The 23,512-nt window shown below is 38.1% G+C and overlaps 1 protein-coding gene across 2 annotated transcripts in view; it reads right to left on the bottom strand.

The window, feature by feature from the left end:
* Nucleotides 1–476: 476 nt before the first annotated feature.
* The window catches only part of NUDT3 (nudix hydrolase homolog 3), a 250,981-nt gene continuing 227,945 nt past the window's right edge, over nt 477–23,512 (bottom strand). For both annotated transcript variants that reach the window (XM_089833188.1, XM_089833189.1), the window contains exons 18-21: nt 1,665–1,759; nt 1,462–1,552; nt 1,206–1,352; nt 477–938 (exon numbers count right to left, since the gene is read on the bottom strand). In XM_089833188.1, coding sequence (XP_089689314.1) covers nt 879–938; nt 1,206–1,352; nt 1,462–1,552; nt 1,665–1,759 — 393 coding nt within the window. In that variant the 3' untranslated portion in view covers nt 477–878. The remainder of the gene's footprint in view (nt 939–1,205; nt 1,353–1,461; nt 1,553–1,664; nt 1,760–23,512) is intronic.

The raw sequence follows: 23,512 nt of genomic DNA, 5'->3' as shown, positions 1-23,512 counted from the left end.
ATTTAAATTGTTGAATAAAAATAATTTTTAAAAAGTTTTCTAATGTTTTTAAAGTTATTAATTTATTAAATAAAATATTTTAAATGATTTAATCATTTAAATTGTCGGTGGTCTTAATTTTTGTATTAAAACCATTAAAATGAGGGCTAAAATATATAAAATTATTTAATATTATATTTTACATTTATATTTTACCAGGAGACTTTGGGGAGACTTCACTTTTTGGATTAGGAGACGGGGAGACTTCAGGGGACTTCATCGTGAAGTCTCCAACTTTTTTGAGGTCTCCGAGACGCAACTTTTAGGGGGGAGACAAGTCTCTCGGTAACCATGAGAAGAATGCTTAGTAATGTCAAATTGCAACAAGAGTTGTGGGCATAAATAGTTAATACAACATGATATCTAGTATATCGATCACCATGATCAATTGCAATAGTCTATAATATTCTTGAAGAGGCATGGACAAGTCATTCATGTAATTTTTCAAATCTGTTTTCTTCATTTGTGAAAGTTATTCTCTTGTTTCTAGTTTTCTAAAATAGACTCCAAATTCAAGAAGTACTCATTTATTGGTTATGGTCATAGATATAAGGATATAGATTGTGGGATCCTACCACCCACAAAATCATCACTAGTAGATATGTAGTATTTTATGAATCCTCTCTAATAAAATCAAACACTGTAGGAAATGTTTTGGTATAGGAACAAGTACCACACTATCAACAAGTTCGCTTTGAAACTATCATTCTACAAAAGGAAAACATCAAGAAAACAACTTGAAAGAAGTGACACTATAGCTTCTGTTGTGTCCAACTGATCTATCTGGTCCTTGGTATAAAGTGTAAGTCCGGAGAACCGCCATTCATAACATTGTCTCATCATTCCTGGCTGAATAGTTGATTCACAGTAGTGAAGGAGGGATATATGTCTACAGGTACCTATAAAATGCAAAAACATGTTTACATCAGCGAATGTAATCCAAATGAACAATTCCCTATTTGAGATGCCAACATCAGCCAATCAAACATTTAACAGATAAGGTAAGTCATATGGTGAGAGCAAATTTTTTAACGAACTCATAATTTTATTAAATCGGACTACAGAAATAGACTGTATATGATTTTTCATTAAATGAAGTCCAAACGTGTAACCTTAGTTGACTACCCTCTTCTCTGTAGAAATATTTTACTCATCAATTCCTTTACCTGAACAGCTTCCAGATGTGAAAGTGCTTGCTGTAATGGTTGTGTGAGAGTAGCATACTTATCCAGCAGTAATTTGGCGGAAGGTTTGTCACCCTTAGCTTGTATTGTCATTATCTCCCTGCTCAATGTCTCAACTGCTCCTTGCACCTATATAGTATCAATGAAACATTTGAGAACCAGAAATATTTGACCACAGTGAAGCACTAACCCTGATAAAATTCTCTATCAGATGTACAAGCATGTGTTTGACGGGAACCTTTGTGAAATCAACAGAAAGTGTCCCATTTGAATGCATTAAAAACCCTCCCTTCTCATATATCCAGTTGAATTGCAAAGCTTGTCCTTTCCTGTGTTACATTGAAAAATATATGAGGGAAAAAGTGATCAAATCAATGCGTAAAGAAAAACCAAATGCAACAAAAGAGTTGTGAGTAGCAAAGAAAATATAGCTGTGCACACCCGTGGGCCTCCTCTAGTCCAAATCTGACTGATCGAAAGCACCCAGCAAGGAATGAAACATACATTGATTCCGATAAACTTTTAGGAAGCAGCCCCTGACATTTAAAAACTATAAATGAGTAAAACAAGATGTAGACGGATTTTCCATAAAATCTTGAACAAATGCAAATGAGAATAAACGTCTAGGAAGCAAATCCCTGATGGTGACAAACTGCAAATGACTAAAACAAGATCTCTACAGATATTTCCATAAAATCTTGAACAGAATACAAATGGAAAACTTATTCTATAAAATCTTGAACAGGATACAAATGGAAAACTTACTGTTAACGTGCATATTTACGATGTCTGGGGTTCAACATTCAAAATTTAAATAGAAAAGCCATTTTTTTTCTCAAATCAGCTGAGAAATACCCTGGGGTTCAACATTCAAAATCTACAAGAAAAGTCGTTTTTTTCTCAAAACAGCTGAGAAACACCTTGTAGATTTCTCACCATTTTTAAATCTTTCTCCATCACTTTGTCAAATAATTTCCATACTGTTGTGTCAAATGGGAAGTTTGTGTTGCAATTTGGGGTTAAAGGTTTGCATATCATTGATGTTATGATTCATGCACATTTTGCTAAAAAAATTTGCTAGACTTCCAAAATAATTTAACATTGTCCATTCATTACATACATGGAACATACCAAATGAGACTAAAGAGCAGAAATATGTTGTTAAACACGGAATTACAATATAAAGACAATAGCAGTGCAGAGATTTATTTTTCTGACATGAAATCGCAAATTATAGTATTAATTGATAATAAAAGCCTTTAACTCTGCAAAGCATTACCAATAATGGCCTCAGAGACTGCAACAAAAAATCTGCAGATATAAATCAGCTGACTATCGAACTGTTGTAGCTTCTGCAGCTTCCCATGCCTCCAGACAAATCATATATGTAGTAAAAGATTTCCACAGTTCCCAAGGAAAAAGACTCTAAGGAGTTCTGGATAGCCAAGGCCTCTCCTTTTGTCGAAGACCTCTCCAACAAGATTGCTAATATAGTAATATCCTCATCAAATGGGGCATTTGTTGCACCTTCAAACCTGTTTGCACACTAAGGAATCCATCCCTTCTTTCAAAGACCCCAAAAATCTCCTTCTAAACCCTAGTGTTTACAAAGAGACATTTTCCCTGTGGTTCTCCCTATTTAGGTGAAAGTATCTGCTCTACCAACACAAGGATTAAACAGAATTGAGCACATATCAGACATGAGAGAATCCAAAAATCCACACTTGCAGAACACTCTCATAAAACAAACAACGCATCTCTTGGAAGTCACCCAAATCCTAACCAAAGAAGACAACTTTTTCAAAAGGAAGTTCTTGGAATCTATTGAAATCCATAATCACCAGCTGCTCTACTAACACAAGGATTAAACAGCATTGAGCACATATCAGACATGAGAGAATCCAAAAATCCACACTTGCAGAACACTCTCATAAAACAAACAACGCATCCCCTTGGAAGTCACCCAAATCCTAACCAAAGAAGACAACTTTTTCAAAAGGAAGTTCCTAGAATGTATTGAAATCCATAATCACCCTTCTGAGTTTCTAACCTCAACCAAGATAGTTACTGGAATTTAAGTGTCTTTTGACATCCTTTGTCACATCATCTTAAAAATTCTAATCCTTTCAAGTTCCTGCACCACTAAGTTTCCTCCCTCTTGCACTTCCCTCTAGTTTTCCCCTCCTACGTGCTCTCCCACTTTTTTAGTTTCTTTACCTCTTGCTAGACTACGTCCTTCTCTTTCTCTCCCCATCCTGCTCAACCTTTGTTTCCTGGTCTTGCCTCCTCACTTCTTTCTTCAACCTTTGCGGTTTCCTCCACTCTATCATATCACCTAAATAAACCTTAACAATTCTTTTGTATGACACTAGCCCCAATTCTATTTGGACTAGGAGTGGAGTTCTTCAGTTTTGTTATATGGACGTGAGTGTGCACACCAATTGTGAATTTTAATGCTAATATTACATCTTTAACTTAATGTGTTTATTTCTTTAGATTAACTTGGACAAATAATATGTCAGTGGACTTGTGCAAGGTTTGCCATCGGTTCAGGCACTACAATGCAATATGAAGCAGATCTATGGTTCCATCAGTGAGTTAGAGGCAGATTAGTACCATCCATGGTATCAAGGTCTCTGGTTAATCCTTTTTGATAACTTTAATCCCTACAATCTAGTTGAATGGAACTTATTTAATAATTTCCTTAGGAGGATGAACAAGTCTAGCCGCACAACATTTTGGAGCTACCGTTTATCTTAGGGATCCTTGACATTCATTTAATCATCATTATTTAATTGTTTCCAATTAAATCCGTGAGATGGAGATAAGAAATTAATTTAAATTGATCAAACTATAGGCACTCGATTATTATACCAACAGTAGAATCGTTACAAATGAGTATATGTACATTCATAATAGTTGAATATCTATCTATATATATATATATATATATATATATATATATATATAGTTGCCTATGATTAAATAATTAAATTATAAGTATTGCACAGTCAACTAATCAGCTTCGAAACTATAGTATTTTACTCTGACTTATGGATTGGACATCCTATAGCAACAACCAAATGACTTATTGGAGTCACTTACAATATCGACGAGGGACATTAACTTGAAATAGTGCCCACAAAGTATATGCTCTAAACCAACTTAATTGTCATCGCTAAGCTATGGAAATGAAATGCTTTTTAACTTAAATGCTGAATTCTGGAAACGAAACAAGTTACTTCAAAAACAAGAAACTAATTCTGACTATTAACTACTAACAAGATTCACTCATCAAGTGGCCCCCCTTAATGATGAATGAAAGAATGCTCAAGATAAGAGAATTGAGATCAACACTTTCATATTATTCATTCTTGAAACACCATGATTATAAACTGAAAATATAAACTGTTGTATTACTAATGCTGTTCAGATTACAATTGTCTTCTTGACTAACTAGAAGCAGAAGAACATGCCATCTTATTTATAGTAGATAAAACCAAACAAACTTCCTATATCTACAATCCCTTCAACAACATGAGATATTTCTTATCCATGGAACAAGTCTCCCAGAAATATAGCAGAACGTGACACTAGATTCATGAACAGGGAGTTGGTTACTACTTTGACCAATAGGTAGTGCTTATTAACTGCCTTCTTCATGAAGTTATGATTTGAATCTGTCAACTCCATGCTGATAATGCTCCATTACTCCATTTGACTTGTTCTTGCAAAAAGGGTTAGTAGCACATGCCAAATGTCGAAACATAAATTCATTTCATTTAACCCATAGAAAGCAATTCATCACACTCACTAATTCTTGCATACGTAGGACGGTTGTAGGATATCTACCCAATAAAATTTAGGAAAAAGATAGCAAATTCATTTATACATATATAACTGACTTATATTATGATCATGAGTTTTATCCATAGTTTTAGAGAATTATAATCCAACAGTCTCAAAACATCAAACCAAAACAGGTACATGCATATGCCAATTTAAACAAGAGATTGTTCATAAAGTCTTTTAGGAAATAACCATAAAAACCTTAAAGCTATCATAAACTAGGAACTAAATAGGTCTTTAATGGGCCTCATCATTCCCCCGAGTTTAACCTCTTGCTGGTCCTCGAGCAAGTATGAGGTTTCTGACTGTGGCCTTAAATCTGAGATCAGTGGCAACACTTTATCCTAAACCACCTTCTACTCTTCTCCAATAATATCCCTTGGTCTGTCTGAGGTGTTCCCATCTTCACACTTCTGCTGCCATATCCTGATCCTCAACATCTTCATGCATCCCAAGAAGTGGTGTCATAAGAAAAGGAGGAAGGAACGTCAAAGTAATTCACCAACTTGTTTGCTTCTACTAAGCATGATATACTAGGGTGCTTATTTGCTGGCCATAACAAAATTTGGGGGTGAATGTGGTTTCTTGACTTTCAAATCTGTTCGTAACCTAACCCATCTTTGACTAATGGAATCCAAAGCTGCCTGTATTTCTGGCCTAGTTGTCTGCTCATAATCACTGTATGCATCTTCCCTAAGAGGATAAATTCCTTTCATAGTGTTTTGGCATCTTTAGCCTCATTCCTGAGAAACAGAGGAATCTCCATTTCTTCTTCTCTATATGGCCTAGCTTGATGTTCCCTACTTATCTTATTTTGTATCCAAGACATGAAGGTACACAACTGGATATCACCCACATATATGAGTCAATTCCATTCTCTATCATTAGGAACTGCATGATTGTGCAGATATAATTCACACAACAGAATTTTAATCGCTGTAGGAGAAGAATGGAATTCGTCATAAAATTCATGTGGAGTTTATATTGATGGATTAAGTCCTTGGACTATCCTGGTCATTTTGAAATTCAGAAGTTGTTCCTTCAGGTACAAGGCATATGCCAAAGCAAGTGACCTGCATTGCATTAGTTCAGGTATCATAGTGGTGATTTTGGTGACCTTGTCCTTAAGTACAACAATTTCATCCTCCTTATCATGTATTTCTTGTGATTGCTCATCAATTATTCTTTGCATTTTCCTTTTCTCTTCTCTCCACATTGCCTGTTCTATTAACATCTGTTAATACAAAGTAAGTACTGCCCACAATGGGGCAGACAGATCTAATGGTGGCATGGGTTCTTGGTTTTCCAAATCAATCCATTCAGGCCCCAAAGTGGCAGTTTGCTCTGTTTTCTTGGCTTTCTCATGTTGCTTATCAATCCATCACACCATGGCCCTCTCTAGATTCTCTACTTCACACTGATGTGCTGCTTGGGCCAGAGTGTCTAATCCCTCATTCAAAATTTGTTCTACAACTTCACTTATAGCTTCCAAATTAAATCCCAGGATTTGCATCAAAATTATTTCCTCCTGAGGTTGAAGAGATCTTCCTAATCACTTATGCTTGAAAATACATTATCCTCACAAGTTGTTTTCATTTCATCCTCATGATCAGAGGAATCTTCAATGTCCATATGTTCAAGAGCTGGGTTTCTTCTTTTAAACACAAAACTCTGTTCTTCAGAATTAGAGTTGTCCTTATCATCCTCAATTATAACTACATCAGGCTCCTGATGACCATGTCGCGATTGTTCAGGAATGTTTTCCTCTTTTTGAACCTCTGAATTGCTTGGCAATTTAGTATCCACTTGTTGAACATTAACATCCTCGTCAACATTTTCTATATGGTTCATGTTTACATCTGAATCGGTCATCCTGTACTCTAAAGATTCAGAAGACTTTACATTGATAGTTGAGACGGCTGAAGACTCTGTTTGACTAGGAATTGCTGCAGACCTCACACTTCTCCTCACAGGTGTTTCTATTGAAGTCCTAGGAGTTTTCTTTCTCCTTTTGCTAGAGGATGCTCCTTCAACAGTTGCTGCAGGAGTCTCTTTCTGTCTTTGTTTGCAATTACAAGGACGTGAAGTATCTGTAGTAAGGGTTTCTTCTTTTTCCTATTGTGTTTCTGATGGCAACTCCTTTTCCTCAACTGATTTCCCTTTTTCCTTTCTAGCTGAAGCACTAGTTTTTACACCAGATTGAAAGATTTGTTCTTTCTCAGGAGAAACTCCTTTTTCCTTCCCTTGACTAGATTTAGGAGCAAGGAGATTTTCCAGTTGTTTTCCCCTTGGTAGACCTAGGGTTTTTAGTAGAGGAAGTATAAGCAGAAGGCTTAAATCTTTCTGCAATTTTTGTAGTACAATGGTCTGTTCGAATTCTCCTACCTACTCCTTGTCCTCTTGGTCCAACTAGTTTAGGCACGTACTCAACAATCAACAGAAAATCATCTCATGATCTCACAGATTCTTTTCCTAAAGCCCTTTCAACAAGTAATTTTATCAAACAATAATTGGCGATAGAGTTAGGCTTACCTTGTTGTACTACCTTTGCACCATTTTGCAAAAGATGAAACAAGAAATTTGGAAGACTAATGGGTTTGTTGTCATGCCGCAAACAACTCAACAATTTGAAATGGACGCCATGCAAAAATGTATACTGACCCTCACAAGCTATGTACTGTATCACATACAACACACATTGGCTATAGGGATCTGGCAAAGACAATCGTTTGGTACCTTGCTTCTTATCAGTCTCCAATTGTGGGTCTCTGTGTAAAACAAATTGAGCTCTTGCAGAGCGTGGGTCCAAGTCCTCTACCAAATTCTTGCCTTCTTGAGACAACCCATAAAACCTCTGTAATAATATCGTAACTGCATTCAACTCTCAATCCTTTCACCATAACGACTCCATTATGCACTGTATTCAAGAACTGAAATGCAACTTCTTCATCATATGTAGTTAGCTTTTGATAGTAATATAACCTAGCTCATGTCGTATCAGGTTACCACCCATTGCTATGAAATAATAATTTGCGAAATTTTCAAAATTTCAACAGCATATGGTAATGAGACCAATTTACAGATTGAATTTGAAAACAAGCACCTAGCAGAGAATGAAGGTTTTCCTTTTGAAATGAAAACATTGGTTGTCAAAATATACGAGATTTTTTGGTTTCGAAGCACTTCATTCAGAGCACTTCATGTCATAATGAATAGTATGTGTGTTTCAAATGACCATCAATAATGATTTCTTTTCATGCAACTAAGTACATCAGCTTGCAGTCATTTCGACACATTAAGTTTAACACATAATTATGACATAGGCAAAGTACTTACAAATAAATGATAGATGTTACATCAACAATAAAAAATAAATCAAAAAATGAGATACGCTAAGATTAAATGTACCATCCCCCCAACTAAAATTGGGCATGAGGTCCCACCATGCCAACAATTACAAGAATAGTTCATATGATAATCAACTTTACTGGGAAATAAAATGATAGAAAAATATGTACGATGACAAAATACCACTAACCTTGTTATAATCACTGGATGATGTATATTGTATGGTGGCCACATGGTGGAGGGATATGGTGAGGTGGATGATGAATAAGACGGAAGGTGAGTCTGTAACCGTTGACCAACAGTTTCAACCGAATAGGATCCATTGTAGACATCTGCACAACACCATATGAAAAGACTAGGACTATTTCATATGGGCCCAACCATCTTGTTTGAAACTTCCATAGTGTATGTTGATAGTGGGAATCATAGAGAAGTGCCCAATCTCCTATAACAAACTGCTTGTCTTTTATGAACTTATCATGCCATTTCTTTTGTTGTTGTTGAATTATCTCAATATTATGCAAAGCAGACTTCCTATATTCATCCAACCCATTAAGCTGTAGGACCCTTTCGCATTGAGCTTGAGTGAGATCAATGTCCAGTGCCAAGGTTGTTCGCAGAGACTTATGCTCAAATTCAACAAGCATCATAGCTGCTTTGCCATAAACAAACTCAAAAGGAGTGAAGTCAGTAGTAGTTTTTCATGTTGTCCTATAGACCCAAATTGCTTCAAGAAGGCGAACTACCCAATCCTTCTTGTGGGTGACTATAGCTTTTGTTAAAATGGCTTCAATTTCCCTATAAGTCATTTTTTCTTGACCATTAGCTTGGCAATGGTAAGGAGAAGATTTGCCATGCCTAATGGTATATTCATTTATAAAAGCAGTGATCAAATTCGATGTGAATTGAGCACTGTGATCAGTTAGTAACTCTCTAGGAACACCAAATCTGGTAAAGATAGCTTCATATAGAAATTTAGCAACATTGTTATCCCTAGCATGCTTCATAGGTTTGGCGTCTACCCATTTAGTGACATAATCAGTGCGAACCAGGATATAAGATTTTCCATTTGATGAAGGCTCAATCGGTGCTACAAAATCAATACCCCATTTATCAAAGGGTGTAACAATTAATTACCTGTGGTTGCAGGGGCATCTCACCTAATTTGGTAGGTCTTCCAATCTACTGGCATCTAGCACATTTCCTAGTATACCTTGCAGCATCTTTGTGTAAGGTAGGCCAATAATAATCTGTGGTCAAAATCTTGAATGTTGTCCTTTTTGCTGCAAAACGACCACCACATGGCTCACCACGACACACATGAAGAATGTCATGTCTCATCTTCATAGACACATCTATGCATTACTTGATTTGGACTTGTGTGAAACATACATCCAACTATCCAAGAAAAGTTGAAGCTTTTCTCAGCTAGCAATCGCTTCTCTTTTGGGGAGAAATGTGCTGGAGTACTTTCTGTAGCAAGGTGGTTGGCTATGTCAGCATACCATGGATTCTAAGCTAATACAGAAATGAGATGCTCATCTGGAAAGCTATCATCAATGACTGCAGGATCATCTAGAACTTGCAAACAAGATAGAAAATTTGGAACTACATTTTCCTTTCTTGGCTTGACTATTATCTTTATATTGAACTCATGCATGAGGAGTAATCACTGAGCTAACCTTCTTAAGATAGCAGGCTTGTTCATCAGATATGCAATTGTTGCATGGTAAGCATGCACAAAGATCTCATACCCTATAATATAATGCCTAAATTTATTAAAAGCATAAATGACAATCAGCAATTCCTTTTTTGTGACAGTATAGTTTAGTTCTGCTCCTTGCAAGTTTTTGCTGATGTAATAAATAGCATGTTCCACTGCACCATCTTTCTATCCAAGAACTGCACCTATTGCATTATCTGAAGCATCTGTGTGAATGTGGAATGGAAAATTGGTCCTAGGGATAAAAATTGGTGAAAATTAAAATGTCCCCAATTCTCCAAGAATCAACATCATTACAAAGAGTTCAAAATTGTTACTCCAATGCAACTTAAATGGGCAAAATCGGAATTCAAATCCCAAAGTTATGGTCAGTCATACTTTGGTCAAACTAGGTACAGAAGCCCTCAAAAAAGGTGAAATTTGACCATCTCAAAAAAGGTCAACAATGGATTTCAAATTAAAAAGCCCATCGAGAGCTTTCCAACGGTGTTTGTTTCGTCGAAAACGGACTTCGTATGTGAAAGTTATGCTTGTTTGTAGTTGGACAGAAAAGGTTTGCAATGATGACATCAACATGACATCATCACTCCAATCAGCATTTGCAAAAAAAAATCTCTTCATGGGTTTTGAACCCATTACTCACATGTAACCAACTGCCCACGTTGCTGCACCACATGATGGTGTTTGCTATTTTAAGGAGGGACATTATTGTTAAATTAACATAAAAACAACCAAATGGAGGAGGAGGCCGGCGAGGGTTGAAACCTTGACCACCGGCCTTCTAAAAAGAAGGCCCACCACTGTGCCATTGAGTGCTTAAGAGTGATTTACAGGATTATGTTTATTTAACTAGTGGTTCTCTCACCAACCTTATTTAGATAAGGTCATATGGTTAAAACTAAACCCTAATTTTGATACAAAATCATAACCACGAAATGGGAATGGGATGAATACAAAAATGAAGTTGGTTAAGGGGGATTATTTTTGTAATTATTTGTTTTAGCCTAATTATGGCTAATTTCATGTAGAAAATGGAGGTAATAGGCCTTTGTAAGGCATCTAGGTTATGGGAAGGAAATTATGATCTTCAGACTTAATGATTATTCCTGCACATTGGAGAATAATGTTGCCATTGTGCTTGAAGGGAAGATCTTGTAACACTTGTAATTGATTTTGGAGCTAATCAGGTTGGTCCCCCTACTGGAGCAGGACTCAGAGACGTAGTCTGACCCGCAAACGAACTTGATTATCAATTGTGTTTTGTCTTTATTCACACCCTTATCTCCTTTGCGGGGTGTTGAAAGGTCATCCAACTCTACCAGCTCTTCCAGTCATTCCAAAGTTGCCAAATCCTGTCCTGGCTATTCACAGCAACGACACTCCTCTACGAGTTCCGAGAGACAAAGCAAAGCTTCTACCCATTGGCAGGCATATCCTTCTATGACTGATTTCTTCCTACCTAGAAAGGACTCCTAGTCTTTTTCTTGGTCTTCTCGTTGTTTCTCTTCTTTTCTTCTTCTTGCTTCTATTTTGTTGTTTGCTCTAGTTTCCGGACACCGTTTGGTGCTCTTGTTGTTGCCAGCTTCATTGTTGTAATCTTCAAGTCCCATAGACCTTTTGATGGTCTTTTGTTGGACACTAATATCATTATCTTATCTTATCTATCTCTTTATTCTATTTCTTTCAGATCATTACCTTATTATGCTTTGTTCATTTAAGCATTGTAAATATGTCGATTCGCTTATTTAAAGACTTGAATTAACTTTGTGTAACTATGTTAAGCATTCCTCTATAATTGTCCTAGATCCTAATCAGATCATAGACTCCAATCAAGGCCTCTCAATATAGGTGCTTTAGTTATGACTTCTTTCAACTGATGAAAGGACTTGTCACAATCTGAAGTCCAAGCAAAATCAGCATCTTTTCTGAGGAGATTATATAAGGGTGTTGCAATTTGACTGAAGTCCTTTATAAATCTCCCATAGTAAGCAACATGCCCTTAGAAACTTCTAACATCCTTTTGTTTTTCTGGGGTAGATAGAGTACTGATTACCTCTATTTTTGTTGGGTCCACTTGTATACCAAGTGAAGAAAGATAGTGTCCTAACACAACTCCCTCCTCCATCATCATGATACACTTTTCATCATTCAGAGACAAATTATGTTCTTGACATCTCTTAAGGACCTTTTCTAAATTAGCCTGAGCTTCTTCAAAAGTAGATCCATAAGCAGTGAAATCATCCATATAAATCTCCATATAGTCAGCAGAGATATTAGAGAATATATTGATTACAACTCTTTGGAAAGTAGCAGGTCTATTACATAAACCAAATGACAATACTGAATATGTAAACGTACCTCAAGGACAGGTAAAAGTGGTTTTGTCCTGGTCTTCAGGTGCTGTCTTAATCTGATTGTACCCACTGAACCCATCCAAGGAGTAATACTTTTTACCAACTAGGTTATCAAGCACTTGATCTATGAAAGGTAATGGAAAGTGATCCTTCTTAGTCGGTATACTAAGTTCTCTACAGTCCACACACACCCTCCATTTGGCCCCTTGCTTAGGTACTATTACCAAAGGTGAAACCCATTGGCTATTAAAGATAAGATAGATAAATCCAGCATTAAGTAACTTTTGCAACTCAGTTTTCACTATGTCCCTTAGAAGTGGATTAATCCGTCTTTGTGGCTGCCTAGAAGGTTTACATTTTGGGCCTGTATAGATTCTACGAGTACAAAGACTAGGATCCTGTTCCTTTATATCTATGGAATCCCATGTGAAAGCTTGTTGATTTTCCTCCACTAACTTGAGTAGGCTGGCTAGGTGGATTAGAGAAAGATTTTTGTTGACATTCGACTCCCTATCTAGACTAACTGCTACCTTTGACACCTTATCTGACATTACTACTTCTGAAAATAAAGATGACTAATTAATGGGGTAGCAAGGTGTGAAGGTACTTAGATGCTGCAGGAAAGTTGGGTGTATTCTTAGGAGGAAGTATTGTTTGAAGAGAACAATTACTATCATCACATAGTGGAGGATCAACACCATATTCATTGGAAAGGATAGCTGTGATAATATCATCATCTTCCTGGTAAACCATGAACGGATTATGGTCAATCACCATGAGTTGGCTTATTAAGTTAGCTTCTATTTTATTATCACCTAAATCTGGCCACAAAGTTTGATCAGGTTCTGATTGACGTTTAGCAGGAGAGTATAATGCTAGCTTCTTAGTATGGAATCCATCAGAAAATGTGATCCTTCTTGAATGGTAAGTCATACAAGCATTTGTTGTGGCTAACCATTGTCTGCCTAGGATGATAGGATACCCTTGCAACATTGCTTTTGGGGACAAAATGAAAAAATCAGGAGGATATTCCCATGAATCCAATGTTACAATCACATTCTTGACTATACCATCAGGTTTAACAGTGGAGCTATCAGCAAGTTGGAGGATAGTAGGTGTTTCCCTTAGACCAATTATGTTTAGTTGCAGCAAAACTTCCTTTGCCATGACATTAATAGCTGCTCCCAAATCCACTGAGGCAATCTGGACCCAAATTCCATTGATGCAGACCGTAACAACAGGACTAACAAGAGCAGAGTACTTAGGTACTGCTAGCTTATCTAACATCAAATCAGATAATTGACCAAGGACATGAACAGTCTGGGGGTCCTTTCTCTTCCTACTAAGGTTTTTGACACAATCTTCTTTAATGGCCTTGGTATAGATTGGTAATTCAGCAACTGCTCTATTCTCAACTGGGGTAGCAGTTTGAGCAAGCCTTTGGGGAAATGGCGAAGTCTTAGCTGCAGGAGTAGATGAAGGAATAGGTGTAGCTTCCCTTTCAGCAGAATCATCCTCAGCAATTATCTCTGTTATAATGTGCCCTTTAGGGACAGGAAGAGTGGTTCCTGACCTTAAGTGTATGTCATTGAGGTTTATAGAATATGTTTGCTGCTGGTTAGACTGCTTATTATTAGGATTACGTCCAGGCTGTGTAGGCAATTGGGATTTTTAACACAGGTTTGCATTGGCTGCAGATGGAGGAGACATTATAACTTGCTACTGAGGTGGTGGCATTATGGCTTGCTAATTGGGTTGATATAGCCCCCATTGAGGTGATTGTTGCCAATTACCTTGTGGAGTTTACCATTGATTTGGCTGCTAGCCTGCTACCAATTGTTGAGATTGTTGCCCTTGGTTAACATTTTAGTTTTGTTGTGGTGGTTGCCAATTTTGTTTAGGCTGCTACCATTGATTGGAAGAGGGTTGCTGCCAATTTTGGTTAATCCATGGAGGCTGAGGTTGGTTGTACCAATTGTTATTACAATAAGATCCTTGGGGGCCAGAATTCTAGGTGTATTAATTTTGCCAATAATTACCATTGTTATAACCAGAATTTTGTAAGGGTTCTTGAGAAATACCTTGTCTTTGGGCCCATGGCCTTCATTGAGAAACATAGAGCACTTTCCTATTCTCATCAATAAATTTGAATTCAATAGGCACTGGCTGGGTCTCAGGATTGGCAACTATCTTGAATTTGCAAATCCTCTTCTTTTCTCTGCAATGTGAGCAGAATTCAGCCAGCATAGCTTCAGCTTCCTCATGTTTCTTTTTAACTTGCATGGTGTCTAGTTGGGCAACAACATTGTTGATAATATCTTGCTTAAATTCAGATAAGAAATTAGAAATCTCTACTTTGGATACTCCATAAACATTAGACTTAATAGATGTAAGCTGACTCCCTCTTCCTTTCTTCAGAGTTGCCATTGAGTGATTGAGGGAAATTCTTTTGACATCATCCCAATTTCTTTGGATAATATCACCTCCTGCCATAAGGTCTAGAGCTTCAATACAAGCATCATTAACGCCTTTTAAGAAAATATGTTTTTGAGACTCTATTCAACTGATGTTGAGTATTTTTCCACAGATTGAACATGAACCTTGAGACATGATATTTCAGGGTCTCGTCCTCCTTTTGTGACATTTTAAAAATGTCATCACCTTTCATATCATATCCCCTACAATACCTTTTATATTTTGTTAAGAACACATTCCAGATTGCATCCCAATCAACTACGACATTGGTACCCAATCCCATGAACCATCTTAAAGCTGCCTCTTTTAGAGTAGATGGAAACAATTTCAACCTATGAGTGTTTACCGTACAGGGTAAGAAGTTTAACACATGTATAACATGACTCAATACAAAACAGGTACTTTATTCATGTATGCACTTGCTGATTACAATCCGATTACAATGACTACAATGATCAATCAATGATTCCAAAGTCCATCTCAGATGTACATATACCTTTCCGAAGGGGTGACTAAAGCGTCACGCGCCCGTTTGGATACTACTCTACCCGTCGGCTACATTATACATTTTGCCAACAACATCATCCCCCCCAAAAGAAAAAGTCATCTCCGGACAACAATTACAAAAGATCCGAGACAAATTAACAACAAAATACATTAATTGACTAACTACAACAAGATAGATCTATTTCTGTCACATCACTTTCACATTCATCTCGTGCCTGCACCAAACTAGTCTCCAAACTAGGTTGCATCTGTAGCCTCTGCTAACACAATACTGTCTCCTTAGCTGACCTTGATAACCACCCGTGCTACTTTCTCTACTTCCAACTCCTAGGTACCTTGAGCCAAGTGTCGCTGTACTGCCTCCAACTGGATGATCAGCTCCTCTCGAGCTCTCTACGCATCCACCAAGACAGCCTCATGTCTAACACCTGCTCCAAGTGCCTCTAGTACACAGACACTCCATGCCTGCAGCAGCTCCAAGTCTTCACCAACTAGTCAGACTTTCCACGACTAATATCTGCAACGACTGGGGGTCTAGGGGGCAATGCCCCCAACGGGGTTGAGGGGTAGGGCCCCCACGGGGTCTTGGGGCAAAACTGCAATACTACATGGAACACACTATTTCTGTCATTTTCTTCCAATTCCACACTCTTTCTGGTACCTGCTTATGTCTACCCTTCCCTTTGGCATCATGCATTACTCATTCCAAACTATTTCAATTTGTCGTATTTTTTTTTTTTTTAATACTCTTCCACTTTCTCTTTCCTACAGACTTGCTTTGTGAATCGGCTACAGCAATTCCTCTTCCTTTCCTGATACCCTTCATACGGTTGTCCCAACTTCTCCCTTGCCGTACGTCATACGACCTTCTTCCCTTTCCTCTGGTCACCAAATCCATATTGCTCAGGCTCCTTAGAATGTATTCTAACCTGGCCGTACAATCTTAAATCCTCTTTCCAATTGGCCGTACATCTGAAACTCCTTCCTTCCCCTTCCTTGCCGTACAGAAGTTCTTGCTTCCACTTTCTTGCCGTACATTTTAAACAATGATTAGAAAATTGGAACAATTCCTTTTGATCCATATGTTCTTCCTCCTTTCTCTTTAATGCATCCACGTTACCCAATCTCTATACGGTGGCTTATTTAAATGGTTCTCAACCGTACGCTTCTCTCCTTTTGGCCTTATGGCAACTTATTCAACATGCTTCGCTACTGTCCGTATGGTCTATGAGATACCAATACTTTGCATTGTTTTCCTCAACACTTTTTACTAGCCGTACAGTTGCTATTTTCTTCTGTATATTCCGTAACGGTCTTTGTCTTTGAAACCTGTTGTTCTATCTCTGTCGTACGGTCTTTCACATGCATTTGTTCTTGTCGTATGGACTTCACTTCATCTCTCCCGTGTTCTTCCTCTAGTACGGTATGCTTCTTCCAATGTGACAATCTCCTATCTCCATACGGCCGTACGGCTTTCAATTTCTCCCAAACATGTCAACTTCAAGCCGTACTATCATCTCTCTTCCCTCCCTATCTAGCCATACAACTTCTAATTGCTTCTCCTGCTCTCTTCTAGCCATACGTTCTTTTCTAATTCTTCTAATTATGATTTGTTTTTTATGTTATGGCTTGTCTATTACATTCCTCCTACCGTACGACATTATTTTTTTTCACTTCTTTGCTTTATTACTTTATCTTAATACTTCTCTTTTGTGTTTTATATACTTTTTATCACCTTTTCTTTGTTTTTCAAACTGTCTTTTCTTAATGTTTTTACTTTACTAGTTCACCCTTTTAAAATTATGTTCAATGCCAATATTATACATTATTCACAGTCATTTTTCTTCCTCAATTGGCTATCGGCGGGGAATTATTTCTTTCATGGTAGATTTTTAACTTTGATCCATTTACTGCATCTGGTATTTCTTTTCCGTCCAATGTCCATAGTTTAATTGCTCCGTTATATCCAGCTTCCCGTATTTTGTACGATCCAACCCATTTAACTTTGAACTTTCCAAGCCTGATTTCATTTCGTCCATTATACTTCAGTACTAACTGATCATGTTGAAAATTGTTTAATTTTAAATGCTTCTGACGCCATACCTTCCACCTGTTTTGTGCAACTTCCGTGCCCCATGCTGCATAGTTCTTATTCCTTCAATGTGCCTGCTTCTGTACAGGTAGCGCACCTTCGATTGATGGTATCCAATCGATGTCAGCCGACTGGATTATCGTCGGTGTTTCTGTAGCCGACGGATAAATAGTTTGTAGCGGACATAATGTTTGTGGCCAACGGACTCCTTCGGGAAGGTTCAGCGGATAGTATTTATATCCCGTCTGGGATCATTGTAAAGCATCTTCTATCATTAATGAATCATCTTATCAAGCATAATGTATGTCTGGCATATGCGAATATAATTTTGCTATTCTGTTTCATTGTCTATATGCGTTGATTTCTTTACAATGATCCCAGACGGGATATAAATACTATCTGCCGAACCTTCCCGAAGGAGTCCGTCAGCCACAAACATTATGTCCGCTACAAACTATTTACCCGTCGGCTACAGAAACACCGACGACAATCCAATCGGCTGACACCATCCCCCCCAGAAAGAAAAGTCGTCTTCGGACGACAATTACAAAATATCTAAAACAAATTAACAAACAAAATATATTAACAAAGTGACTACAACAAGAGAAATCCGCTTTTGTCACATCACTTCCACCTTCATCCCATGCCTGTAGCCTCTACTAACACAACACTGCCTCCTTAATGAAGCTGACCTTGATAGCCACCTGTGTTGCTTTCTCTGTTTTCAATTCGTCGGTACCTTGAGCCAAGTGTCGCTGCACTGCCTCCAGCTGAATGATTAGCTCCTCCCGAGCTCTCTACGCATCCACCAAGACAACCTCCCGGCTAACACCTACTCCTAGTGCCTTTGGTACACAGAAAGTCCATCCCTGCAGCAACTTCAACTCTTCTCAACTAGTCAGACTCCCACGACTGGGGGTCCCCGGCGGGGTCGAGGGGCAGCGCCCCCGCGGGGTCCTGGGGCACTCCAGAACCCACACAAAACTGCATGGAATACACTGTTTCTGCCATTTTCTGCCGATTCTACACTCTTTCTGGCAATCACTAATGCTTCCCCTTCCCTTTGGCATCATCTGCTACTCATTCCGAACAACTTGATTCTGTCGTCGTTTTTTTTTTTTTTTTTTTTTTTGTTGGGAGTTTCTTCCACCCGTTACCCTCGCGAAAGAGGCCAACAAAATTATGCCGTAACCAAGCACACCTTTCCCACGGACCTCCAACCTCCGACAAGTAAATAACCACAAGAGGAATCTTGAATCCGACCTCTGCAATTAAGAAACTCAAGGTAGTGAAAACAATCAAACCATCTCTTCCTTCGAATTTCCTCCCTGCAACTTATCATGGGCCTGGCCGAGTGAATGTATCCATATAAATATCCAACATAGTGAGAGCACATGAAATTCTCAGCTAACTAAGCCCTTTAAGCTTCCGATGGCGTTTCAATCCTCAAATATTACAACTGAAAATTCTGCTGCGAATGGAAAAATTTTGTTATGTGTAGCAAGATTTCGAAGATCGATTCGAGTGGTGTGTATATTTCCCGTTAGCAGCGTGAACATCTATAAGACTTCCTCCAATACCTTCAAGACAGAGATTAGACTGTGTGTTGAAGCTTGCTTTCTTATGGCAACCAATGCCTTATGCGGCCGCTGCCCCACACCCATTTCACTCCATAGCCAAACCAGATGCACTCGGAAGAAGAAAGTCGTCCCGTGCTGTAACACCAGAATGTCAGTTGGAGGCTTTCCCCTGCGCCATGCAAAGTTAGCTGGCAACGAATACATAGAAAACTGCCGCGATGTGTTTAACTGCCCCGCGGGAATTTAAAAAAACTTCCACGAACCTCCTGTTTTAACTACCCCGTGGAAATTAAAAAAACTTCCGTGGACCTCTTGTTTTAACTGCCCCAAGTGAATTAAAAAAACTTCCGCAGATTTCCCTAATGCTCATGGGACTTTTTCCACCTGCAGACAGACTCTACCTGTGGGACTTTTTCCACCCACGGGCAGAGTCTGCCCACGGGACTTTCTTTTTTTTTTCCACCAGCAGACAGACTCTGCCCGCGAGGTCCTCTTTTTTCTTTTTTTTTCTTTTTTTTTTTTCTTTTTTTTTTTTTTTTTGACAAAAATAAAATAAAATAGAAAGACAACACCTCAATTTTGCCTCCAGGCATCACCATTCTGCAACGACGACAGAGTCAGCTGGCCATTCTGTAACAGCGACGGAGTCTTCCTGGCACCATATATTTGCAATTTAAATATGTTGACTACCGGAGGCACCTCTTGCTCGTCTAATGTCTCCAATTTTATCACCCGATTGTCGCCGACCTCTTGGGTCTAATATAGTCCAACCCATCTTGCCTTAAACTTTTCCTGTTTGATTTCATCCCGACCATCGTACTTGAGTACCAACTGCCTCGGCTGAAACCTATTGAGTTTGTCATGCCACACCTTATGTCTGTTCTGTGTTACCTTCGTCGCCCATTGTGCCTGTGGTCGTCGCGCATCTAGCTTATTTCCTTGCTGTCGGTACCCTTCAAGTAATTTTGTGGTGCGATGCGTTCTTTTCCTCTTGTGCGGTCCGTTCACCGTGTACCGAATGGTGGGATCTTTCTTTTTTCTAGGTTTGGACTGTATGTTCTCCCTCTCAGCTTCAGGCGTAACCGCCTTTCCTTCTTCCGCTGCTCTGTATTCCTTCATACACTCATTTTCCTCTTTTTTCTCACCTTCGTCGACCCTTAGCATATTACAACTCGGAAACAATTCGTAGTCTTCTATCTGTCAGTGGTAAAGGCCATTCACCGAGTCTAGGTCGTCATCATTTGATCCTCCATCAAGTCTCAATACTCCTTCGTCCGGTTCCATTCTCCTCTTTCTTTCATCATCACTCTCGCCTTCACTTTCAGAATCTAACGATGCTGCCTCCTCGCCGACCATTTGCGTGTGCAGATCAATTGTGAATCTTTTGCCTCTGCCCTCCATTGATAGGATATTTCGTTTCCAATCATGTTTTACTTTTGCTTGCACCAACCAATCCCGTCCCAGAATAGCATCATATCCTTTTCTTTTCAATGGAATAACCACAAAATCCAATAAAAATGGTTGCATTCCAATAGTTATCGGTTGCGCCTTCAAGATTCCCAACAGTTTGATTCCGTGTTGGTCTGCCATGAGCAACTGGAATGCAGGTGGCCATAGCGTCAACTTTCCCAACTTCTTCCAAGTATCCTCCAGCAACACATTCACATCGGACCCTCCGTTGACAATTGTGTCTGTCAAAACATTTCCCAAAATTCTCATCTCGACAACCGCCAAATGCCATCCGGATGTGAGTGCTAGCAGCATTGGGTTTGTTGTCGTTACTTCCCTACTGTCCTTTCCTGTGTCCTCCGTTGCTTTTGAAAACGATGTATGATTCAGAATGGCCGTCCGTAACTGAGGCATTGTGAGGTCACTTATCTTGACCAGTATCTCCGTTTGTAAGATCCTAAGTCACAGGATTCGGCGAATCCCAAGCATGAGATTCGGATTTTGCCGAATATTAATTTTTTTTAAAACATTCGATGAAATTTGGTAGTGTTCGCCCGCAAAAATTGGAATGCTAAAAATGAACAAAGGTTTTTGCAGACCTACAGAGATACTGAGGCGGCTTTTGTCTGTAAGGATTTCTCACATGTGCCCATTGCAAAAATTCTTGCAACTCTATTTGACCAGTGTGGCTACCTGGCGCATATGGCTCACATTCTTATATACTCTTAAGGTTCATTAAGAAATCTATTTTGTATATTTTGCACATTTTGCACCTAAGAGAAGTGCAATAGCATGTCACCTGCCTCAACATATAGGAGAGTGGATTGTAGAGTCGCTAAGATTAAGTCCCAATTAAAAGAAGTAATGGCAGACGAACCAGCAACATAGTAACCAAGGCAGCAATACCCACTAAAATCTAGCGTATTTATTTAGCTCATTGTAAGTTTAATAATTTCTTTTAAAAAAATTGACAGAGATGCATGGGCAAAATTTCAGCTCCCGAAAACTCTCGTCTGCAAATTTTCGCTTTTTTCCTTTGTCATCTCTAGCGCCTTTCATCAAATGTCTTTTTAAAGTTTATTTCATTTCATTGTAACGTCTTTGATAAATTTATTTTATAATTTATTTCATTGTAATGTAAATTTCTTGTTTATTTTATTTTTGATGGTCATTGTTAAATTTATTTAATATAATAATGTCTTTGATAAATTTATTTTATAATTTATTTCATTGTAATGTAAATGTCTTTGTTTATTTTATTTTTGATGGTCATTGTTAAATTTATTTAATGTAATAATGTATTGTAATTTATGGATGAATTATTTCATTGTAATATAATAATGCATATATATTTTATGTATTCATTTAAAATGAAGTTTTTGTTTTATTAAATTTATAAAGTATAAATTAAAAGTTTTTAAAGTATTATTATATAATTTTTTAAGTTATTGATTCTTGAGATTTTAAAAATAATCAATCATTTGATATATATTTAAATAATCTATTAATGTGAAATAAAAATTTTGACATAGTCAAATGTACTCAGGGTGTCACTTGTGGGTGACGCCCCCCCACCCGAACGAACGACCTCGCCCCAGAAACTTATTTATGCGCCTTTCTTGATATATTACATATATTTAAAAATAATTAATATTATATAAGGCGAATTTAATTCGAATTTTTTCCGAATTTTTACCCTTTCCGAACTTCATTCGAATTTTATAGTTGTCGAACTCGAATTCGAATTCGAACCTTGTGACTTAGGTAAGATCTGTCATACAATGTTTTGTTCTGCGAAGTTCCTTGCCAAGGTGTCGGTGATGTCCTTCAACTGAGATGTCCCCGCCGACGATGCCTTTGCAATTTCCGCTTGCGCTTCCCCCAATTTTCTCTTTTCCTCCGCTTGCCTCCGTGTAATTGCCAGAACCTCCTCTACATCCGTGCCAACAGTGATCAAGTTTACTCCAGACTTTGGACACTTGGAATCTTCGTGATAGTCTGGTCCGCACCATCTGCATAATAATTTTGGTGTGTTTGCCATTGTACAATCCCGCGCAAAATGACCCCACAAATTACATGCTCGACATTGAACGATCGGCCTTCCGTTTGCATCATACTAAGTTCGACTTCGGCTCCCATTATTATTGTTATTATTTGTATTGTTGTTATTTTGCCCTCTGCTATTATTCCTATATCCTCCGGATGTAGCACGAGCGTGGAGTGAAGAAGCTGGTACGTTATTTAAGTTGTTATTGTTAGGTTGGTCAAGTATAGGAAAGGGAAAAGTAGATTGGGCCATCCTTGGTGGTGGAGGTGGAACTCTGTCATTTTGGCTAATAAACTACAAGGGATAGATGGTTAACCTAATATTCAATTTCAACAAAGAGGTCATTCAAGTGAAATGATCCTTCAAAAAATGGAGGTGAAGGCAAGTCTTGTTGGGCATCAGCAAATAGATTTTCAAACTGTTGGTCTTCTTCAATGTGTTGGTCCGCTTCTTGGTTTCTTTCTTGGTCTTCTATGTGGGGAATTTTTGGCTCAAGGTAAATAATTTCTTCTATCTCAAAGGAGTCATTCTGAGGAAGGAATCTCCCAAGGCGGTCTCGTCTTCTATGCATTCAAAATGGATGAAAACAAAACTTTTTATTCTATGAAAACTAGAAAAATGACCCCTAGAATGGTTTAGATTGTCACCGTCCTCGACAATGGAACCAAAAATGCTTGGCCAATTAATTAGCTTGGAAACTGGAGTATTTTACTCATGACTTATGGATTGGACATCCTAAAGAAACAACCAAATGACTTATTGGACTCATTTACAATATCAAGCAAGGATGTTAAATTGAAATAGTGCCCACAAAGTATATGCTCTAAACCATCTTAATTGTCATTGCTAAGCTATGGAAATGAAA

The sequence above is a fragment of the Cupressus sempervirens genome, chromosome 5, assembly GCF_028749045.1.
Source record: "Cupressus sempervirens isolate cs-2001-9-10 chromosome 5, ASM2874904v1, whole genome shotgun sequence".
In the NCBI taxonomy this organism is placed as follows: domain Eukaryota; kingdom Viridiplantae; phylum Streptophyta; class Pinopsida; order Cupressales; family Cupressaceae; genus Cupressus; species Cupressus sempervirens.
The sequence above is the reverse complement of the archived record's forward strand: the minus strand, read 5'-3'. Positions and strand labels throughout refer to the sequence as shown.